At 52.4% G+C, this 20,308-nt stretch overlaps 1 protein-coding gene across 1 annotated transcript in view; it reads left to right on the top strand.

Annotated features, from left to right (window-relative positions):
• LOC137893138 (zinc finger matrin-type protein 4-like) overlaps nt 1-20,308 on the top strand; it is a 140,733-nt gene that overhangs the window by 95,308 nt on the left and 25,117 nt on the right. The window contains exon 4 of the mRNA XM_068738582.1: nt 15,937-16,093. Within this exon, the coding sequence (XP_068594683.1) occupies nt 15,937-16,093 (157 nt within the window). The remainder of the gene's footprint in view (nt 1-15,936; nt 16,094-20,308) is intronic.

Genomic DNA, 20,308 nt, shown 5'->3' with positions numbered 1-20,308 from the left:
GTAAATGAAATATTACAGCTCAAGTCAGCTCATGAAGTCGGTGAGAGGATCCAGTATATCAGCACGTACTGCATTCGCCCTGGGGAGATATTTGCGCATGTCGCTAATAGGGTTCCATTGACAGAGAACACATTTTAATCACGCAGTGAATGGGAGGACTGGTTTATGCATCCGGGGAGCCACAGCTATAAAAACAGCACGAACTTCACTTTCAGGATTTGTCTCCAGGCCCTTCTCAAACTCTCAGGATTATGGCTCAGGCTGCATTGAGACACTAAATCTCATTCACTCGTGGCCATCGAACCGAACCCAGCTGCCATATGCTCCTTTTGACACCACAGTGAACATGCAGGACCACAGTCAGCCAATCAGGACCGGCTCCCAGAGCAGCGATGAGGAGGATGTGCTACAGGGCACTTGGGTGGTGGAAGAACCCCTCTGAGCCTCGCTGAGGTTCTGATCAACTCAAGCTTGGAGCGGCTCGCTGCCCTCCACTCTCCCAGCAGCTGTTCCGCTTCCTGCGCTGCGCTGAGCTAAGCTAACGGTCTGTCCCTGCGGATTAGGCTGCGTGCCACATATTGTGTGTTTAGATCGCATAGATGAGTTCATATTTAAACCATCACATCACATGCTATGCATTAGCATTTAGCTCGTTTAGGGTCAAAGAGATGAGTGGTTAATGAAATGAATTCCTCGGCACAGCATCATGAGTGGATTTTACCGGTTCAGAGGTGCAGCTCCCTTCTAAATCCACAACGTGGTGACTGAAGCACATTTAAGGTTTGGGTATATTGAACTCTTTCAATGACTCACGCCATGTCCACACGTAGCCGGGGTTTTTTAAAACCCAATATCCTAACCCCTCCGCGTTGAAATAAAGTTGCATCCACACGACGTTGTTTTAAAAAAACAAGGTCTCCACGTAAATGCGTTGTTAAACACATTCATGTCATGATGTCACAGCAGCAGCTTCTAAAGCTAAAACGCTTCCAGGCGTCCACAGAGTTTCAAAAATTCATAAATTCATATTAGTCAGACATCGAATGATTCTACGGTGTCTGCGCGGGGTGACTGGATATTGTTGCATGTTGGCTTCACAACAATCCTCTCGTCATCAGCTCACCCTGATGATGTCATCAAACACACCTCCAGCAGGTGAAGGTTCGATGATGATGATGAATATATTTATTAGATAGAATGTTAGAGTACAAGTACAGTCACACAGTAGCATGTATTACAGTACAAGTACAGTCACACAGTAGCATGTATTACAGTACAAGTACAGTCTAACAGTAGCATGTATTACAGTACAAGTACAGTCACACAGTAGCATGTATTACAGTACAAGTACAGTCACACAGTAGAATGTATTACAGTACAAGTACAGTCTAACAGTAGCATGTATTACAGTACAAGTACAGTCAAACAGTAGCATGTATTACAGTACAAGTACAGTCACACAGTAGTATGTATTACAGTACAAGTACAGTCACACAGTAGAATGTATTACAGTACAAGTACAGTCTAACAGTAGCATGTATTACAGTACAAGTACAGTCAAACAGTAGCATGTATTACAGTACAAGTACAGTCACACAGTAGCATGTATTACAGTACAAGTACAGTCAAACAGTAGCATGTATTACAGTACAAGTACAGTCAAACAGTAGCATGTATTACAGTACAAGTACAGTCTAACATCCTGTCTCAGAGGAGCATTTCAAAAAAGCCCTTGCGGTCTTGTTTCCGTTGAAAGTCCGCGGATGCGATAGTTAAAGCTGCTCTGCTGCAGCACATTAACCAACAATGACCTTTATTCTGCATCTGATGAAAGAAAAGGATCAACAAAAGCAGCAGTCTGATCTGTGATCAGACCGGAATCAGCCTCGCATGTTGTCTCATCTCTGCCTAGTTCCGACCTTAGGCTCCTGGTGAAAGGGCGCATTGCCTTGATGGAGCATGGCGCCGCTTGGTCTCCATAGATGTGATGCGACCAGGCGGCGCTGATAAGGTGGCACCAGCTAAAAATAGTCTGGCTGCACGGCCTCCCTGTGGGACTACGTCGGGCCCGGCATGGCCCACGTCTGGACCCGGTTGAGCTGATGCTGTCTGACAGCTGCACACGCTGCTGGTCATGCTAGTTGCCGGGGTAACCTGTTCTAGCAGAACCAAGTGTCAGCCAACGCCTCCACGCTGCTGGAGGATGGCAACTCTAACATTTTTAACCGCCTTTGTCTGGAATCGCTTCTTTAAGTCCAATCTGTATTTTGTGGCATTTAAAAAAAGGCAGCTGTTAAATATCATTTTAAGTATCACCACTGATAATTCTAATTCTAAATCTCTATTTTCTTCTTGATCTGTGCTCAAATGTTTCTCATAGAATCAGAAAATCACCAGATTATCACAACTTTCTTTGAAATGATTTGTGTGAGCCGGATGAATCGAACCTGTGGAAGATAAGACCTGCTCCCTGTCTGAGAGTTTAGTGTTAGTAAAGACAAAATACAATTATCCATCAAAGGAAAATGCATTCAAAGGCCAAAAACAGATGAGCATTCCAAAATTCCAAGAAATTATGAAGAGGCCAAAAATATAGATAAAATCTAAAGTCTAAAACCAGGTAAGGTAAAAAAAAAAAAAACAATAAATGACCAACAGTGACCAGAAGGGAAACAATACCCTTCTCCTCAATCTCCATCAACATTACCCTCCCAACCCGTCAGCACCGGCACCAACCCAACATCCCGTCCGTTAGCATGCTCTGCAATGAGCACAAGCTGCTAACATAGCTGAAAAGCTGTGCTTGTTATAGCTTCCATGGCTATCTACTTTCAACTCTTTGCCATCAGATTAAGACATTCTCCTCTCATCAGGAATCATTTTCAGACTTATGGCACTGGAGTTCATTTCCCACACAATGAAGCTAATGGTTTCACGAAGCTCCCTTGGTGCCAGAGCTAGTCGTGTTTTGTGGGGTACTGCTGTGACGACGAGTTGGTTTTTCTGTTAGCCGGACAGCGCTCATCCTGAAGAGAAGTCAGAAGCTGCATCAACTGACTGCCCAGATCCCAAAGACATTAAAAAGAAGAGAGAAATGTTGTTCAGTTCAGTGTGCAAAAACGCCGACATATTCAATTAATGCTGCCAGAATAACATGTAACTGTCATTATTTACTTAAATCTGATCATGAATCTGTTTCCCCTCGCTTCATGACGTAAGGTAGAGAACCCGTTCCTCCTGTTCCTATAGAGAATGCCCACGTCACTGAAACTCCAGTCCACGTTTTCCCTTTGACCGCTAATTGTTGGTCCCTGCAGCGTGTTTGAAGCACACAGAGCAGAATAGAAGAGCTTTAGGAGAAGAACGTGAACGGATGGATGGAGAATGGATATAAGAAAGTTTATAAAGAAAGTAAGTTTATCACTGCTGGTAGTAACATTTAGTTATTGTGTGACACACTTAAGGGAAACGCACAGATGCATTAGCCATGGAGCTGTATGGGAGAACCACAGCCCTGAGCCACGCCCACAGTCTCCCTGAATCAGGGGCAGAGACCTGCAGAACCTGGAGGCACCTGCAGAACCTGGAGGAACCTGCAGAACCTGGAAGAACCTGCAGAACCTGGAAGAACCTGCAGAACCTGGAGGAACCTGCAGGTTCACGCACTGAATAGAACTCAGACACAGGGAAAAGAGAGTTACTTTTCCGTTGTGCGGATAGGATGGCTGGCGAGCTGGGGCTGAGACTTGGAGCAACGGTGGCGCAGGTGGTTGAGAGGGTTGTCCTGCGATCGAGAGGTTGGTGGTTCGATTCCCGGCTTGGGCACGTGTGTACTCTCTCGTTGTGTCCTTATGCAAGACACTTCACCCACATTGCCTGTGTGAATGTAGCGAGCGAGTGAATGTCGACGGAGGTCAGGAGGGCTGATGGCTCAGAGTATCTGGAAAAGTGCTATATCAAATCAATACACTATTATTATTACGATTTTGCAGTGTAGATGCAGAGCTACTAAAAGGCATCCAGCATGCAGGCCTAAACGTGAGAACCTTTTGAGTGGATCACACACACTATGAACTTCAACACTACAGCCTGAAACAGAGGAGGTTCTGGTGGACAGAAACAGAGGAGGTTCTGGTGACCTGAAACAAAGGAGGTTCTGGTGGCCTGAAACAGAGGAGGTTCTGGTGGCCTGAAACAGAGGAGGTTCTGGTGACCTGAAACAGAGGAGGTTCTGGTGGCCTGAAACAGAGGAGGTTCTGGTGACCTGAAACAGAGGAGGTTCTGGTGACCTGAAACAGAGGAGATTCTGGTGACCTGAAACAGAGGAGGTTCTGGTGACCTGAAAACAGAGGCTGGATGTTCTCCCAAAGATATATTGTCTGTTCACAACCTCCTTGATTCAGACATGTTTCCCTCTCTGAAGGTTCTACCCAAGTCGCCCTAACAGTGCCCGTAAGCAGCTGCTCATGTGAAAGGTCCTTTAGTGACCTGCGTCGGTTGCACTGCGTTGGTTGCACTGCGTTGGTTGCACTGCGTCGGATGCACTGCGTCGGTTGCACTGCGTCGGTTGCACTGCGTCGGATGCACTGCGTTGGTTGCACTGCGTCGGTTGCACTGCGTTGGTTGCACTGCGTCGGTTGCACTGCGTCGGATGCACTGCGTCGGTTGCACTGCGTCGGTTGCACTGCGTCGGTTGCATTCCAGCCTGCATCAAACGAGTCATAAAATACTTCGCAGTCTTGCAGTCATTGAAGAAGACGAGCTTCAGAATCACAACAGAGAGATCGACTCTTAGAAACAGACGTCGTTCTTTGATGCTTCCATCCATCAAGTAACATTTTGTTTCTTGTTAATGCTGTAAACATCCTGTTACTGGTTAAACCTGTTTGTTGTTGTACTCTATTAAAAAACAGACAGAAATAATAATTATGTATAATTTATCAGTCCTTGTTAGCCTTTGTGAGGTTTTGTGCTCGTATGCTACATTTGCTCACATCCTGTGCATCTCCTGGGGGCTAAGCCCCCCCTGTCCTTAAAACCTAGTGACGCCCCTGGGCTCCAGAGCATGCGGAGAGGGCATAGGGTGAAGGTGTCGTCATGATCGGTGGAGCAATGGGGGGGCGGGCAGTGCTTTGCTGAGGGTAAAACTGGCCCCTCTCCAGCCACCAGCACACGTTCCTCATTTCGTCTGGGCTGGGGTTTGAACTGGTCGACTCTTCGCTTCCCAACCCAACAAAACCAAAAATATTAGAAGTGCACAATTCCTTTTAAATTGATAACTTAAAATGAGACAAAAAAGAATTTGGCAAAACCCAAATATGAAGTGGGCAGGATTGACCTTTCTTGCAGTAAGGAGGTGATCGAGATGCTAACGAGCTGCCATTTCACCCATTTACAGCATCCATCCATTGATCCATGCATCCATCCATGGATCCATGCATCCATCCATCGATCCATGCATCCATCCATTGATCCATGCATCCATCCATTGATCCATGCATCCATCCATGGATCCATGCATCCATCCATCGATCCATGCATCCATCCATTGATCCATGCATCCATCCATTGATCCATGCATCCATCCATCCATCAATCCATGCATCCATCCATCGATCCATGCATCCATCCATCCATCAATCCATGCATCCATCCATTGATCCATGCATCCATCCATCAATCCATGCATCCATCCATTGATCCATGCATCCATCCATCCATCAATCCATGCATCCATCCATTGATCCATGCATCCATCCATTGATCCATGCATCCATCCATGGATCCATGCATCCATCCATCGATCCATGCATCCATCCATTGATCCATGCATCCATCCATTGATCCATGCATCCATCCATCAATCCATGCATCCATCCATCAATCCATGCATCCATCCATCCATCGATCCATGCATCCATCCATCCATCAATCCATGCATCCATCCATTGATCCATGCATCCATCCATCAATCCATGCATCCATCCATCCATCAATCCATGCATCCATCCATGGATCCATGCATCCATCCATCGATCCATGCATCCATCCATCCACCCATCCATCCATCCATCCATCAATCCATGCATCCATCCATCGATCCATGCATCCATCCATCCATCAATCCATGCATCCATCCATGGATCCATGCATCCATCCATCAATCCATGCATCCATCCATCGATCCATGCATCCATCCATCGATCCATGCATCCATCCATCCATCAATCCATGCATCCATCCATCGATCCATGCATCCATCCATCCATCAATCCATGCATCCATCCATTGATCCATGCATCCATCCATCAATCCATGCATCCATCCATTGATCCATGCATCCATCCATCAATCCATGCATCCATCCATCAATCCATGCATCCATCCATCGATCCATGCATCCATCCATTGATCCATGCATCCATCCATTGATCCATGCATCCATCCATTAATCCATGCATCCATCCATCAATCCATGCATCCATCCATCGATCCATGCATCCATCCATTGATCCATGCATCCATCCATCAATCCATGCATCCATCCATCGATCCATGCATCCATCCATCGATCCATGCATCCATCCATCATCCATGCATCGATCCTTGCATCCATCCATCAATCTATACATGCATCCACCCATGCATCAATCCATGCATCCACCCATGCATCCACCCATGCATCCATCCATACATCTATCCTGGCATCCATCTTCTTGTAAATGGAACAACTTCAATCGTCTCATCTCCAGCTGCTCACAGGGAGGCGGGGTACACCCCAGACACGTCGCCAGCACATCGTGGGCCACACATAGACAGACTCTCACGCACACAATCTGCAAAACCGAAGAAGCTGTTTTTGGAGGAAACCGTAGAACCCGGAGAAAACATACAAACTCCGCGCAGATAGGATTCGAACCCGGGACCTTCTTGCTGTGAGGCGACAGCACTATCCACTACACCTCCATGCCACCCTACGCGTAATCAGTGATAATCTTTTTTTTTTCAGATTGCAAAAGAAATACTGGAGTGTGGAATGGGATCTGAAAACGAATGTCAGATATAATTCACCAGAAAACAAACTCTTCCTCACACGGAACGGGAATGTGTTGAAACACGTTGTTTCTGGGGCTGTCAGGTGGAACTATGTCATTTGTACGGGTCAGCTTTTCCTCATTCACCTGCTGTACGTATTCAAGATTCAAGATTCACATCGTGGATACAAATGGCTAGCTGCGATTGGTTGGTTTAACGCAGACATGGGCAAACCACGGCCCGCGGGCCGTATACGGCCCGTTATGCTTTTCAATACGGCCCGCCGAACTTGTCCAATTACCAAAAAATTCAAAATCATAACTTTCATTTTGTCCCTGCAATACCCGTGTTTCACCAGCAGATGGCGCACTGACGACCGCGGTGGCGTGTAGCGAATTACTCTTTGCATTAGTTTCTTTTTCCCCATTACTCTCTGACCCCGTCTGTAGAAATGAGCGGATCAAAGAAAAGCAAAGTAGACGGTGAGGGCCGAGTGTTTAATAAAGAGCGCACAACAAGATTTCTTTTCACCGAAATCCGATCTATGGCTGCATGTCTGATATGCCAAGAAGCCGTTGCGGGTTTTAAAGAATATAATATCAGCCGTCACTTTGCCACAAAGCATGCAAACTACGCTAGCAAGCAATCGATGCAAGAACGGGAGTTCTGCCGTCGCTTCTCTGATTTAAAGAAAATTGACGCATCACTTCAGCTGGTGTCCCGTCCCGTCACAAGACCCTGAAACCGCACCGCAGGAGCTGCAGTTGGAACTGATCGATCTTCAGTCCGACTCCGCCTCAAAGGATAAGTTCAAGTCTCTTAACCTGAATGACATTTATGCCTCACTTAACGAAGCCACGTTTCCAAACGTCCGGAGGACGGCACAGAAGATGCTGCTGCTGTTTGGCTCGACCTACGTGTGTGAGCAGACGATCAGCGTCATGATCAATAAATCCCGTTCTTTTAATGAAGTGCGCATTTACGCACAGCAGTGGAACAACAAAGAGTGCAGCAGAAATGATTGAGATTTAGTATTTCGTGTTTTGATATGTTTTGAATGTTGAAAGTGATCATCTTTTTTCAATAAATGTTGATTTATTTACGTGTTCAAGTAAAATTTATTAAAAACAGATGCAATCACCAGGTTTGACAGATCACAATGTCATTGCTATTTTAATCTATTTACATTTCTCCTCACACTCCTCAATCCATGCATCCATCAATCCATGCATCCATCCATCGATCCATGCATCCATCCATTGATCCATGCATCCATCCATTAATCCATGCTCCTCACACTGTTGTTCTATTTTAATCTATTTACATTTCTCCTCACACCGTTGTGCCAAAATATGTGTAAATGCTGCATCTTGCATATTCATTGAGACAAACGTACTACCTGGATTAGGGCTATTTTGCACATTTGAAAGACGCAGTCCTTCGTACACACTGTTAGTAAAGCGGGTTGTACATTTATCTGTGTGTGTACTGTGCTATGAGGTTTGCACACTACACGCAGCGCTTTAGTATATCTGGGCCAAACACTCATCCAAATGCTCCTGGCCCGGCCCCTCGGTCAAAATTTCAAACCCAATGTGGCCCGCACGTCAAAAAGTTTGCCCACCCCTGGTTTAACGTGTACCATTGTATCCTGACTTCCCTTTTGAATGAAAGCTTCATCAGAGTGGCCTCAGGAAAGGCAGAGTGGTGTGCTCTGATTCAAACGGACTGTCACGCACGACTGTCATGCGTGTGTGAAGCGTGTGTGATACGTGCGTGATGCGTGCGTGATGCGTGTGTGATGCGTGCGTGATGCGTGCGTGATGTGTGTGTGATACGTGTGTGATGCGTGTGTGATACGTGTGTGATGCGTGCGTGATGCGTGCGTGACGCGTGTGTGATGCCTGCGTAGTGCGTGATGCGTGCGTGATGCCTGCGTGATACGTGTGTGATAAGTGCATGATGCATGCGTGATGCGTGATGCGTGCGTGATGTGTGTGTGATGCGTGCGTGATACGTGTGTGATACGTGCATGATGCGTGCGTGATGCGTGTGTGATGCGTGCGTGATGCATGCGTGTGTGATGCGTGCGTGATGCGTGTGTGATGCCTGCGTGGTGCGTGATGCGTGCGTGATGTGTGCGTGATGCGTGTGTGATGTGTGCGTGATGCGTGTGCGATGCCTGCGTGGTGCGTGATGCGTGCGTGGTGCGTGATGCGTGATGTGGTGCGTGATGCGTGATGCGTGCGTGGTGCGTGATGTGTGCGTGATGCGTGCGTGGTGCGTGATGCATGCGTGCGTGATGCGTGTTGCCTGCTGGTGCATGATGCGTGCGTGATGTGTGCGTGATGCGTGCGTGATGCGTGCGTGATGTGTGAGTGATGCGTGCGTTATGTGTGCGTGATGCGTGCGTGGTGCGTGTGTGATGCGTGATGCCTGCGTGGTGCGTGTGTGATGCGTGCGTGCGTGATGCGTGATGTGTGCGTGATGCGTGCGTGATGCGTGCGTGATGTGTGCGTGGTGCGTGCGTGATGCGTGCGTGGTGCGTGATGCGTGTGTGATGCCTGCGTGGTGCGTGATGCGTGCGTGGTGCGTGATGCATGCGTGATGCGTGTGTGGTGCGTGTGTGATGCGTGCGTGATGCGTGTGTGATGCGTGCGTGGTGCGTGTGTGATGCGTGCGTGGTGCGTGATGTGTGCGTGATGCGTGTGTGATGCGTGCGTGGTGCGTGTGTGATGTGTGCGTGCGTGGTGCGTGCGTGGTGCGTGATGCGTGCGTGATGTGTGCGTGATACGTGTGTGATGCGTGTGTGATACGTGCATGATGCGTGTGTGATGCGTGCGTGATGCGTGATGCGTGCGTGATACGTGTGTGATACGTGCATGATGCGTGCGTGATGCGTGCGTGACGCGTGTGTGATGCGTGTGTGATACGTGTGTGATGCGTGCGTGATGCGTGCGTGATGCGTGTGTGATGCCTGCGTGGTGCGTGGTGCGTGATACGTGCATGATGCGTGCGTGATGCGTGCGTGATGCGTGCGTGGTGCGTGCGTGGTGCGTGCGTGGTGCGTGATGCGTGCGTGATGTGTGCGTGATGCGTGTGTGATGCGTGCGTGATGCGTGCGTGATGTGTGTGTGATACGTGTGTGATGCGTGTGTGATACGTGTGTGATGCGTGCGTGATGCGTGCGTGACGCGTGTGTGATGCCTGCGTAGTGCGTGATGCGTGCGTGATGCCTGCGTGATACGTGTGTGATAAGTGCATGATGCATGCGTGATGCGTGATGCGTGCGTGATGTGTGTGTGATGCGTGCGTGATACGTGTGTGATACGTGCATGATGCGTGCGTGATGCGTGTGTGATGCGTGCGTGATGCATGCGTGTGTGATGCGTGCGTGATGCGTGTGTGATGCCTGCGTGGTGCGTGATGCGTGCGTGATGTGTGCGTGATGCGTGTGTGATGTGTGCGTGATGCGTGTGCGATGCCTGCGTGGTGCGTGATGCGTGCGTGGTGCGTGATGCGTGATGTGGTGCGTGATGCGTGATGCGTGCGTGGTGCGTGATGTGTGCGTGATGCGTGCGTGGTGCGTGATGCATGCGTGCGTGATGCGTGTTGCCTGCTGGTGCATGATGCGTGCGTGATGTGTGCGTGATGCGTGCGTGATGCGTGCGTGATGTGTGAGTGATGCGTGCGTTATGTGTGCGTGATGCGTGCGTGGTGCGTGTGTGATGCGTGATGCCTGCGTGGTGCGTGTGTGATGCGTGCGTGCGTGATGCGTGATGTGTGCGTGATGCGTGCGTGATGCGTGCGTGATGTGTGCGTGGTGCGTGCGTGATGCGTGCGTGGTGCGTGATGCGTGTGTGATGCCTGCGTGGTGCGTGATGCGTGCGTGGTGCGTGATGCATGCGTGATGCGTGTGTGGTGCGTGTGTGATGCGTGCGTGATGCGTGTGTGATGCGTGCGTGGTGCGTGTGTGATGCGTGCGTGGTGCGTGATGTGTGCGTGATGCGTGTGTGATGCGTGCGTGGTGCGTGTGTGATGTGTGCGTGCGTGGTGCGTGCGTGGTGCGTGATGCGTGCGTGATGTGTGCGTGATACGTGTGTGATGCGTGTGTGATACGTGCATGATGCGTGTGTGATGCGTGCGTGATGCGTGATGCGTGCGTGATACGTGTGTGATACGTGCATGATGCGTGCGTGATGCGTGCGTGACGCGTGTGTGATGCGTGTGTGATACGTGTGTGATGCGTGCGTGATGCGTGCGTGATGCGTGTGTGATGCCTGCGTGGTGCGTGGTGCGTGATACGTGCATGATGCGTGCGTGATGCGTGCGTGATGCGTGCGTGGTGCGTGCGTGGTGCGTGCGTGGTGCGTGATGCGTGCGTGATGTGTGCGTGATGCGTGCGTGGTGCGTGTGTGATGCGTGATGCCTGGGTGGTGCGTGTGTGATGCATGCGTGATGCGTGCGTGGTGCGTGCGTGATGCGTGCGTGGTGCGTGCGTGATGCGTGCGTGATGCGTGCGTGATGCGTGTGTGATGCATGCGTGGTGCGTGTGTGATGCGTGTGTGATGCGTGATGCCTGCGTGGTGCGTGTGTGATGCATGCGTGATGCGTGCGTGATGCGTGATGTGTGTGTGATGCGTGTGTGATGCCTGCGTGGTGCGTGATACGTGCGTGATGTGTGCGTGATGCGTGCGTGATGCGTGCGTGATGCGTGCGTGATGCGTGCGTGGTGCGTGATGCGTGCGTGATGTGTGCGTGATGCGTGCGTGGTGCGTGTGTGATGCGTGTGTGATGCGTGATGCCTGGGTGGTGCGTGTGTGATGCATGCGTGATGCGTGCGTGGTGCGTGCGTGGTGCGTGCGTGATGCGTGCGTGATGCGTGTGTGATGCGTGCGTGGTGCGTGATGTGTGCGTGATGCGTGTGTGATGCGTGCGCGGTGCGTGATGCGTGCGTGATGCGTACGTGATGCGCGTGTGATGCGTGCGTGATGCGTGCGTGATGTGTGCGTGATGCGTGCATGGTGCGTGTGTGATGCATGTGTGATGCGTGATGCCTGCGTGGTGCGTGTGTGATGCATGCGGATGCGTGCGTGGTGCGTGCGTGATGCGTGCGTGTGATGCATGCGTGGTGCGTGATGTGTGCGTGATGCGTGCGTGATGCGTGCGTGATGTGTGCGTGGTGCGTGCGTGATGCGTGTGTGATGCGTGTGTGATGCGTGATGCCTGCGTGGTGCGTGTGTGATGCGTGGGTGCGTGATGCGTGATGCGTGCGTGATGCGTGATGTGTGCGTGATGCGTGCGTGATGCGTGCGTGATGTGTGCGTGATGCGTGCGTGGTGCGTGATGCGTGTGTGATGCCTGCGTGGTGCGTGATGCGTGCGTGGTGCGTGATGCATGCGTGATGCGTGTGTGGTGCGTGTGTGATGCGTGCGTGATGCGTGTGTGATGCGTGCGTGGTGCGTGCGTGATGCGTGCGTGGTGCGTGATGTGTGCGTGATGCGTGCGTGGTGCGTGACGCATGCGTGTGTGATGTGTGCATGATGCGTGCGTGGTGCGTGATGCATGCGTGATGCGTGTGTGGTGCGTGTGTGATGCGTGCGTGATGCGTGTGTGATGCGTGCGTGGTGCGTGTGTGATGCGTGCGTGGTGCGTGATGTGTGCGTGATGCGTGTGTGATGCGTGCGTGGTGCGTGACGCATGCGTGATGCGTGTGTGATGTGTGCATGATGCGTGCGTGGTGCGTGCGTGGTGTGTGGTGCGTGCGTGATACGTGTGTGATGCGTGTGTGATACGTGCATGATGCGTGTGTGATGTGTGCATGATGCGTGCGTGGTGCGTGCGTGGTGTGTGGTGCGTGCGTGATACGTGTGTGATGCGTGTGTGATACGTGCATGATGCGTGTGTGATGCGTGCGTGATGCGTGCGTGATACGTGTATGATACGTGCATGATGCGTGCGTGATGCGTGCGTGGTGCGTGCGTGATGCGTGCGTGATGTGTGCGTGATACGTGTGTGATGCGTGTGTGATACGTGCATGATGCGTGTGTGATGCGTGCGTGATGCGTGCGTGATACGTGTGTGATACGTGCATGATGCGTGCGTGACGCGTGTGTGATGCGTGTGTGATACGTGTGTGATGCGTGCGTGATGCGTGTGTGATGCCTGCGTGGTGCGTGATACGTGCGTGATGTGTGCGTAATGCGTGCGTGATGCGTGCGTGATGCGTGCGTGGTGCATGATGCGTGCGTGATGTGTGCGTGATGCGTGCGTGGTGCGTGTGTGATGCGTGCGTGATGCGTGATGCGTGCGTGATACGTGTGTGATACGTGCATGATGCGTGCGTGATGCGTGCGTGACGCGTGTGTGATGCGTGTGTGATACGTGTGTGATGCGTGCGTGATGCGTGCGTGATGCGTGCGTGATGCGTGTGTGATGCCTGCGTGGTGCGTGGTGCGTGATACGTGCGTGATGCGTGCGTGATGCGTGCGTGATGCGTGCGTGGTGCGTGCGTGGTGCGTGATGCGTGCGTGGTGCGTGTGTGATGCGTGATGCCTGGGTGGTGCGTGTGTGATGCATGCGTGATGCGTGCGTGGTGCGTGCGTGATGCGTGCGTGGTGCGTGCGTGATGCGTGCGTGATGCGTGCGTGATGCGTGTGTGATGCGTGCGTGGTGCGTGTGTGATGCGTGTGTGATGCGTGATGCCTGCGTGGTGCGTGTGTGATGCATGCGTGATGCGTGCGTGCGTGATGCGTGCGTGATGCGTGATGTGTGTGTGATGCGTGTGTGATGCCTGCGTGGTGCGTGATACGTGCGTGATGTGTGCGTGATGCGTGCGTGATGCGTGCGTGATGCGTGCGTGGTGCGTGATGCGTGCGTGATGTGTGCGTGATGCGTGCGTGGTGCGTGTGTGATGCGTGTGTGATGCGTGATGCCTGGGTGGTGCGTGTGTGATGCATGCGTGATGCGTGCGTGGTGCGTGCGTGGTGCGTGCGTGATACGTGCATGATGCGTGCGTGACGCGTGTGTGATGCGTGTGTGATACGTGTGTGATGTGTGCGTGATGCGTGTGTGATGCCTGCGTGGTGCGTGATACGTGCGTGATGTGTGCGTAATGCGTGCGTGATGCGTGCGTGATGCGTGCGTGGTGCATGATGCGTGCGTGGTGCGTGATGCGTGCGTGATGTGTGCGTGATGCGTGCGTGGTGCGTGTGTGATGCGTGTGTGATGCGTGATGCCTGGGTGGTGCGTGTGTGATGCATGCGTGATGCGTGCGTGGTGCGTGCGTGATGCGTGTGTGATGCGTGCGTGGTGCGTGTGTGATGCGTGATGCCTGCGTGGTGCGTGTGTGATGCATGCGTGATGCGTGCGTGCGTGATGCGTGCGTGATGCGTGATGTGTGCGTGATGCGTGTGTGATGCCTGCGTGGTGCGTGATACGTGCGTGATGTGTGCGTGATGCGTGATGCCTGCGTGGTGCGTGTGTGATGCATGCGTGATGCGTGATACGTGCGTGATGTGTGCGTGATGCGTGATGCCTGCGTGGTGCGTGTGTGATGCATGCGTGATGCGTGCGTGATGCGTGCGTGATGCCTGCGTGGTGCGTGATACGTGCGTGATGTGTGCGTGATGCGTGCGTGATGCGTGCGTGATGCGTGCGTGATGCGTGCGTGGTGCGTGATGCGTGCGTGATGTGTGCGTGATGCGTGCGTGGTGCGTGATGCGTGCGTGATGTGTGCGTGATGCGTGCGTGATGCGTGTGTGATGTGTGCGTGATGCGTGATGCGTGTGTGATGTGTGCGTGATGCGTGCGTGATGCGTGCGTGGTGCGTGCGTGGTGCGTGCGTCGTGCGTGATGCGTGCGTGATGTGTGCGTGATACGTGTGTGATGCGTGTGTGATGCGTGCGTGATGCGTGCGTGATGCGTGCGTGATGCGTGCATGGTGCGTGCGTGATGTGTGCGTGATGCGTGCATGGTGCGTTTGTGATGCGTGTGTGATGCGTGATGCCTGGGTGATGCGCGTGGGATGCGTGCGTGATGTGTGCGTGGTGCGTGATGCGCGTGTGATGCGTGCATGGTGCGTGATGCGTACGTGATGCGCGTGGGATGCGTGCGTGATGTGTGCGTGGTGCGTGATGCGCGTGTGATGCGTGCATGGTGCGTGATGCGTGCGTGATGCGCGTGTGATGCGTGCGTGGTGCGTGATGCGTGCGTGGTGCGTGATGCGTGCGTGATGCGTGTCAGTGTGTGATGCGTGATGCCTGCGTGGTACGTGATGTGTGCGTGATGTGTGCGTGATGCGTGCGTGCGTGATGCGTGCGTGATGCGTGCGTGATGCGTGCGTGATGCGTGTCAGTGTGTGATGCGTGATGCCTGCATGGTACGTGATGCGTGCGTGATGCGTGTGTGATGCGTGTCAGTGTGTGATGCGTGATGCCTGCGTGGTACGTGATGCGTGCGTGATGCGTGCGTGTCAGTGTGTGATGCGTGATGCCTGCGTGGTACGTGATGTGTGCGTGATGTGTGCGTGATGCGTGCGTGATGCGTGTGTGATGCGTGTCAGTGTGTGATGCGTGATGCGTGCGTGATGTGTGCGTGATGCGTGTGTGATGCGTGATGCCTGCGTGGTACATGATGCGTGCGTGATGCGTGCGTGATGCGTGTGTGATGTGTGATGCCTGCGTGGTACGTGATGCGTGCGTGATGCGTGTTGCCTGCTGGTGCATGATGCGTGCGTGATGCGTGCGTGGTGCGTGCGTGATGTGTGCGTGATGCGTGCGTGATGCGTGTGTGATGCGTGCGTGGTGCGTGCGTGATGCGTGCGTGATGCGCCCTGCTCTCAAGGATCAGCCATGCTGGATTCTTTGATGCATCGTTGCTTGGGTGTGACTTTGTTTCCAGGGCAACGACGAGGGAGATGTGGACAAGAATAAGTGCTGCACGCTGTGTAACATGTCCTTCACGTCGGCGGTGGTGGCACAGTCGCACTACCAGGGTAAAATCCATGCCAAGAGGCTAAAACTGCTCCTGGGGGAGCAGCCTGCCATCTCAACCAAAGGTACTGTCCCGTGTGTAGAAATGTTAGAGGCGTGAAATGTCACCAAAGCAAATTTATTATTGCGGGGGGACAAAAAGATAACGAATATACCTATTGGCTCCTCACATCTCTCCCGCTGTCGTCTCTAAAAACAAACAGAACCACCAGAGCGCTGTAGGGTTTTACCAAACCCTCTTCCGGTTCTTGTTCTCCGTAGTGGGTGCGTAGTCAATGAGGAGAATGTGGGTTTAGATTAAGACATTTATATAATCAACAGATCAGTACAAGTTAGTTCGGATATCAGCGCTGAGGTTCGATCCTGTTTCGTGTGTCTGTTTCAGGTCCGAACAAAGGGCCGCCCTCTGCGTCCGTGTCTTTCTATGTCCATGAGTCCGTCCTCCTCAAGGTGGGGGTCCCGCCCCAGCCAATCTAAGCCCAAGTTTATCTGTGTTGTGTGACATCACTGCTGTGATGCGTTCAATTGAAATCAGTCATTACATTATTAAACTAAATGTGGTGCGTTCCTAGTGGTGTCGGCATGTAATTACGTTGTGGAGTCCCATCTAATATGGAAATTCCCTACAGCGCTCTTTTTCTTTCCTATAACTTTGTCAACAGTGACAGCGTCAGTCTCTGCTAGATTCTGTGCTTTTTATTCTTATAGTGATTGTGACCGTTACCTGCCCTCTTGGCAGACTAGCCTATTCATATTTTATTGGTTTTATTACCTGCTTACCGCCGTAGAGGGCTGTGCACACCGCAGTGAACACACAACATGGACAAACACAAAGTGACAAATACACAGTGTTCTGAGGAGAGAGTGCAATGGATTTATTTGTGCTCCTTAATTCTACCCCTTCCATCCAATCATCACCAAGAGTTGTCCCAATACACCAGGTTCACATCAGCCTCTAGAGGAAAGTCTGGATCACCAAGTTCTCAGGAGATCTGGGGAAGAAGAGGGAGAGCATAGTGAGAGCCACAAACACTGAACCGGCAACCTCCACTGACTCAGAGATCTGTGGGCGGAGTTAACTCTCAGATCGAGTTTTGATTGGTGCTGGAGTGGTGGATCTGGCATGCATGAAACCTCCACCTAAGAACGGGGCAGCCATCCCGGACCCAACAATGGCAACATGAGCCCCCAGATCACCCCAAGCAGCCACAGCAACCGGAGAACGACCCCCGGGGCCCCCCAGAGCCACACGCAGAAGAACCAGCTCAGGGCCTGGGAACGACCCCCGTGGCCCCCCCAGAGCCACACGCAGAAGAACCAGCCCAGGAACCGGGAGCAACCGTCACCAACACAGCCGACGAAACCTAGGCCAGCGCAGCGGCACGGGGCACAGCGGGCCGGCCCAGTGTCCCACCAGTACCCAACACCACGCCCCCCACAGGCACCTGCCCACCTCCCTAGATAGTTAGAATGGCTGGGAGGTGAATTTTGAGGTCCACTCGGTCCTGGTGACAGAAACCGGGTTCCTAAATGAAAACAAAAACAAGATGAGTCATGCAAAAAAATGTAAGCAGCATCACCATTTACATCGTTGTGGTGGCTTTCGCTAGCAGGCAGAATAAGGTTGCAATATTTATATTTAATGATTTAATAAAAGGAGACCAACTTTCTGTAAAATATTTCAAATGTTTTTTATTTCTTTTTTGGAAGCAGAGATTTTCTCCATTGATATGTGTTCTATGAGGAGGTTCAACCAATGGTTGATGTTTAAAGACTGTTTATTTTTCTAGTTAACGAGGATTGTTTTCTTGGCGATGGCGAGGGCTGCCACCTTATCGTGGTAGAGGGGTTTGCGTGTCACAATGATCCTAGGAGCTCAGTTGTCGGGGGCTATATGCCCCTGGTAGGGTCACCCATGGCAAACAGGTCCTAAGGGAGGGGACCAGACAAAGGGCGGCTCGAAAAACCCCAATGACGAGTTCAATAATTGGTCCTAGGCCTCCCTCGCCCGGACGCGGGTCACCGGGGCCCCCTCCTGGAGCCAGGCCTGGGGGGTGGGGCACGATGGCGAGCGCCTGATGGCCGGGTCTTCACGCATGGAGCCCGGTCGGGCATAGCCCGAAGAAGCAACGTGGGACCTTCTTCCTGTGGGCTCACCACCCATAGGAGGGACCAGAGGGGTCGGATGCAATGTGAGCTGGGCAGCAGCCGAAGGCGGGGACCTTGGCGGTCTGACCCTCGGCTCCAGAAACTAGCTCTAGGGACGTGGAACGTCACCTCTCTGGCGGGGAAGGAGCCTGAGCTGGTGTGCAAGGTTGAGAAGTTCCGGGTGGCAATCCTTATTGCCCCCCGGCTCAGTGCCTGTATGTTGGAGTTTACCCCAATAAACGAGAGGGTAGCCTCCCTCCGCCTTCGAGTGGGGGGACGGATCCTAACTGTTGTTTGTGCCTATGGTCCAAACAGCAGTTCAGAGTATCCACCCTTCTTGGAGTCCTTGGAGGGGGTACTGGAGAGTGCTCCTTCTGGGGATTCCCTCGTTCTGTTGGGGGACTTCAACGCCCATATTGGCAATGACAGTGAGACCTGGGGGGTGTGATTGGGAGGAATGGCCCCCCTGATCGGAATCCGAGTGGTGTTTTGTTATTGGACTTCTGTGCTCGTCACAGATTGTCCATAACAAACACCATGTTCAAGCATAAGGGTGTCCATATGTGCACTTGGGACCAGGACACCCTAGGCCGCGGTTCGATCATTGACTTTGTAGTCGTCTCGCCGCACTTGCGGCCGCATGTCTTGGACACTCGGGTGAAGAGAGGGGCGGAGCTGTCAACTGATCATTACCTGGTGTTGAGTCAACTCCGATGGTGGGGGAGGATGCCGGACAGGCCTGGCAGGCCCAAACATATTGTGAGGGTCTGTTGGAAACGTCTGGCAGAATCTCCTGTCAGGAGAGCTTCGACCATGTACCGGGGGAGGCAGGGGACATTGAGTCTGAGTGGACCATGTTTCGTGCCTCCATTGTTGAAGTGGCCGATCGGTGCTGTGGCCGTAAGGTGGTCGGTGCCTGTCGTGGCGGCAATCCCAGAACCTCTTGGTGGACACCGGTGGTGAGGGATGCCGTCAAGCTGAAGAAGGAGTCCTATCAGGCCTTTTTGGCCTGTGGGACAACGGAGGCAGCTTACAGGTACCGACAGACCAAGCGGGGCGCAGCTACCGCGGTTGCTGAGGCGAAAACCCGGGCATGGGAGGAGTTCGGTGAAGCCATGGAAAACGACTTCCGGACGGCTTCAAAGAGGTTCTGGACCACCATCCGGCGTCTCAGGATCCGGCGCTGCTGACCTTGACTTGAGACGTCGTAGATCGGTGGAGGGACTACTTCGAAGACCTCCTCAATCCCACCGACATGCCTTCCAGTGAGGAAGCAGGGCCTGGGGACTCGTGGGTGAGCTCCTCCATCTCTGGGACTGAGGTTGCTGAGGTAGTTAAAAAGCTTCTCGGTGGCAAGGCCTCAGGGGTGGATGAGATCCGCCCAGAGTCCCTTAAGGCTCTGGATGTTGTAGGGCTGTCATGGTTGACAAGACTCTGCAACATCGCATGGACATTGGGGGCAGTGCCTTTGGATTGGCACACCGGGGTGGTGGTCCCTCTTTATAAGAAGGACCAGAGGGTGTGTTCCAACTACAGAGAGATCACACTCCTCAGCCTCCCCGGTAAGGTCTATTCAGGGGTACTGGAGAGGAGGGTCCATCGGATAGCCAAACCTCGGATTCAGGAGGAGCAATGTGGTTTTCGTCCTGGCCGTGGAACTATGGACCAGCGAAAGCCACCAGTTGTGGTGGCTTTCGCTAGCAGGCAGAATAAGGTTGCAATATTTATATTTAATGATTTAATAAAAGGAGACCAACTTTCTGTAAAATATTTCAAATATTTTTTATTTCTTTTTTGGAAGCAGAGATTTTCTCCATTGATATGTGTTCTATGAGGAGGTTCAACCAATGGTTGATGTTTAAAGACTGTTTATTTTTCCAGTTAACGAGGATTGTTTTCTTGGCGATGGCGAGGGCTGCCACCTTATCGTGGTAGAGGGGATGCGTGTCACAATGATCCTAGGAGCTCAGTTGTCGGGGGCTATATGCCCCTGGTAGGGTCACCCATGGCAAACAGGTCCTAAGGGAGGGACCAGACAAAGGGCGGCTTGAAAAACCCCAATGACAAGTTCAATAATTGGTCCTAGGCCTCCCTCGCCTGGACGCGGGTCACCGGGGCCCCCTCCTGGAGCC

The sequence above is a fragment of the Brachionichthys hirsutus genome, chromosome 4 (assembly GCF_040956055.1).
Source record: "Brachionichthys hirsutus isolate HB-005 chromosome 4, CSIRO-AGI_Bhir_v1, whole genome shotgun sequence".
In the NCBI taxonomy this organism is placed as follows: Eukaryota; Metazoa; Chordata; class Actinopteri; order Lophiiformes; family Brachionichthyidae; genus Brachionichthys; species Brachionichthys hirsutus.
Note: the sequence above shows the minus strand (reverse complement) of the source record. Positions and strands in the feature narration are given on the sequence as shown.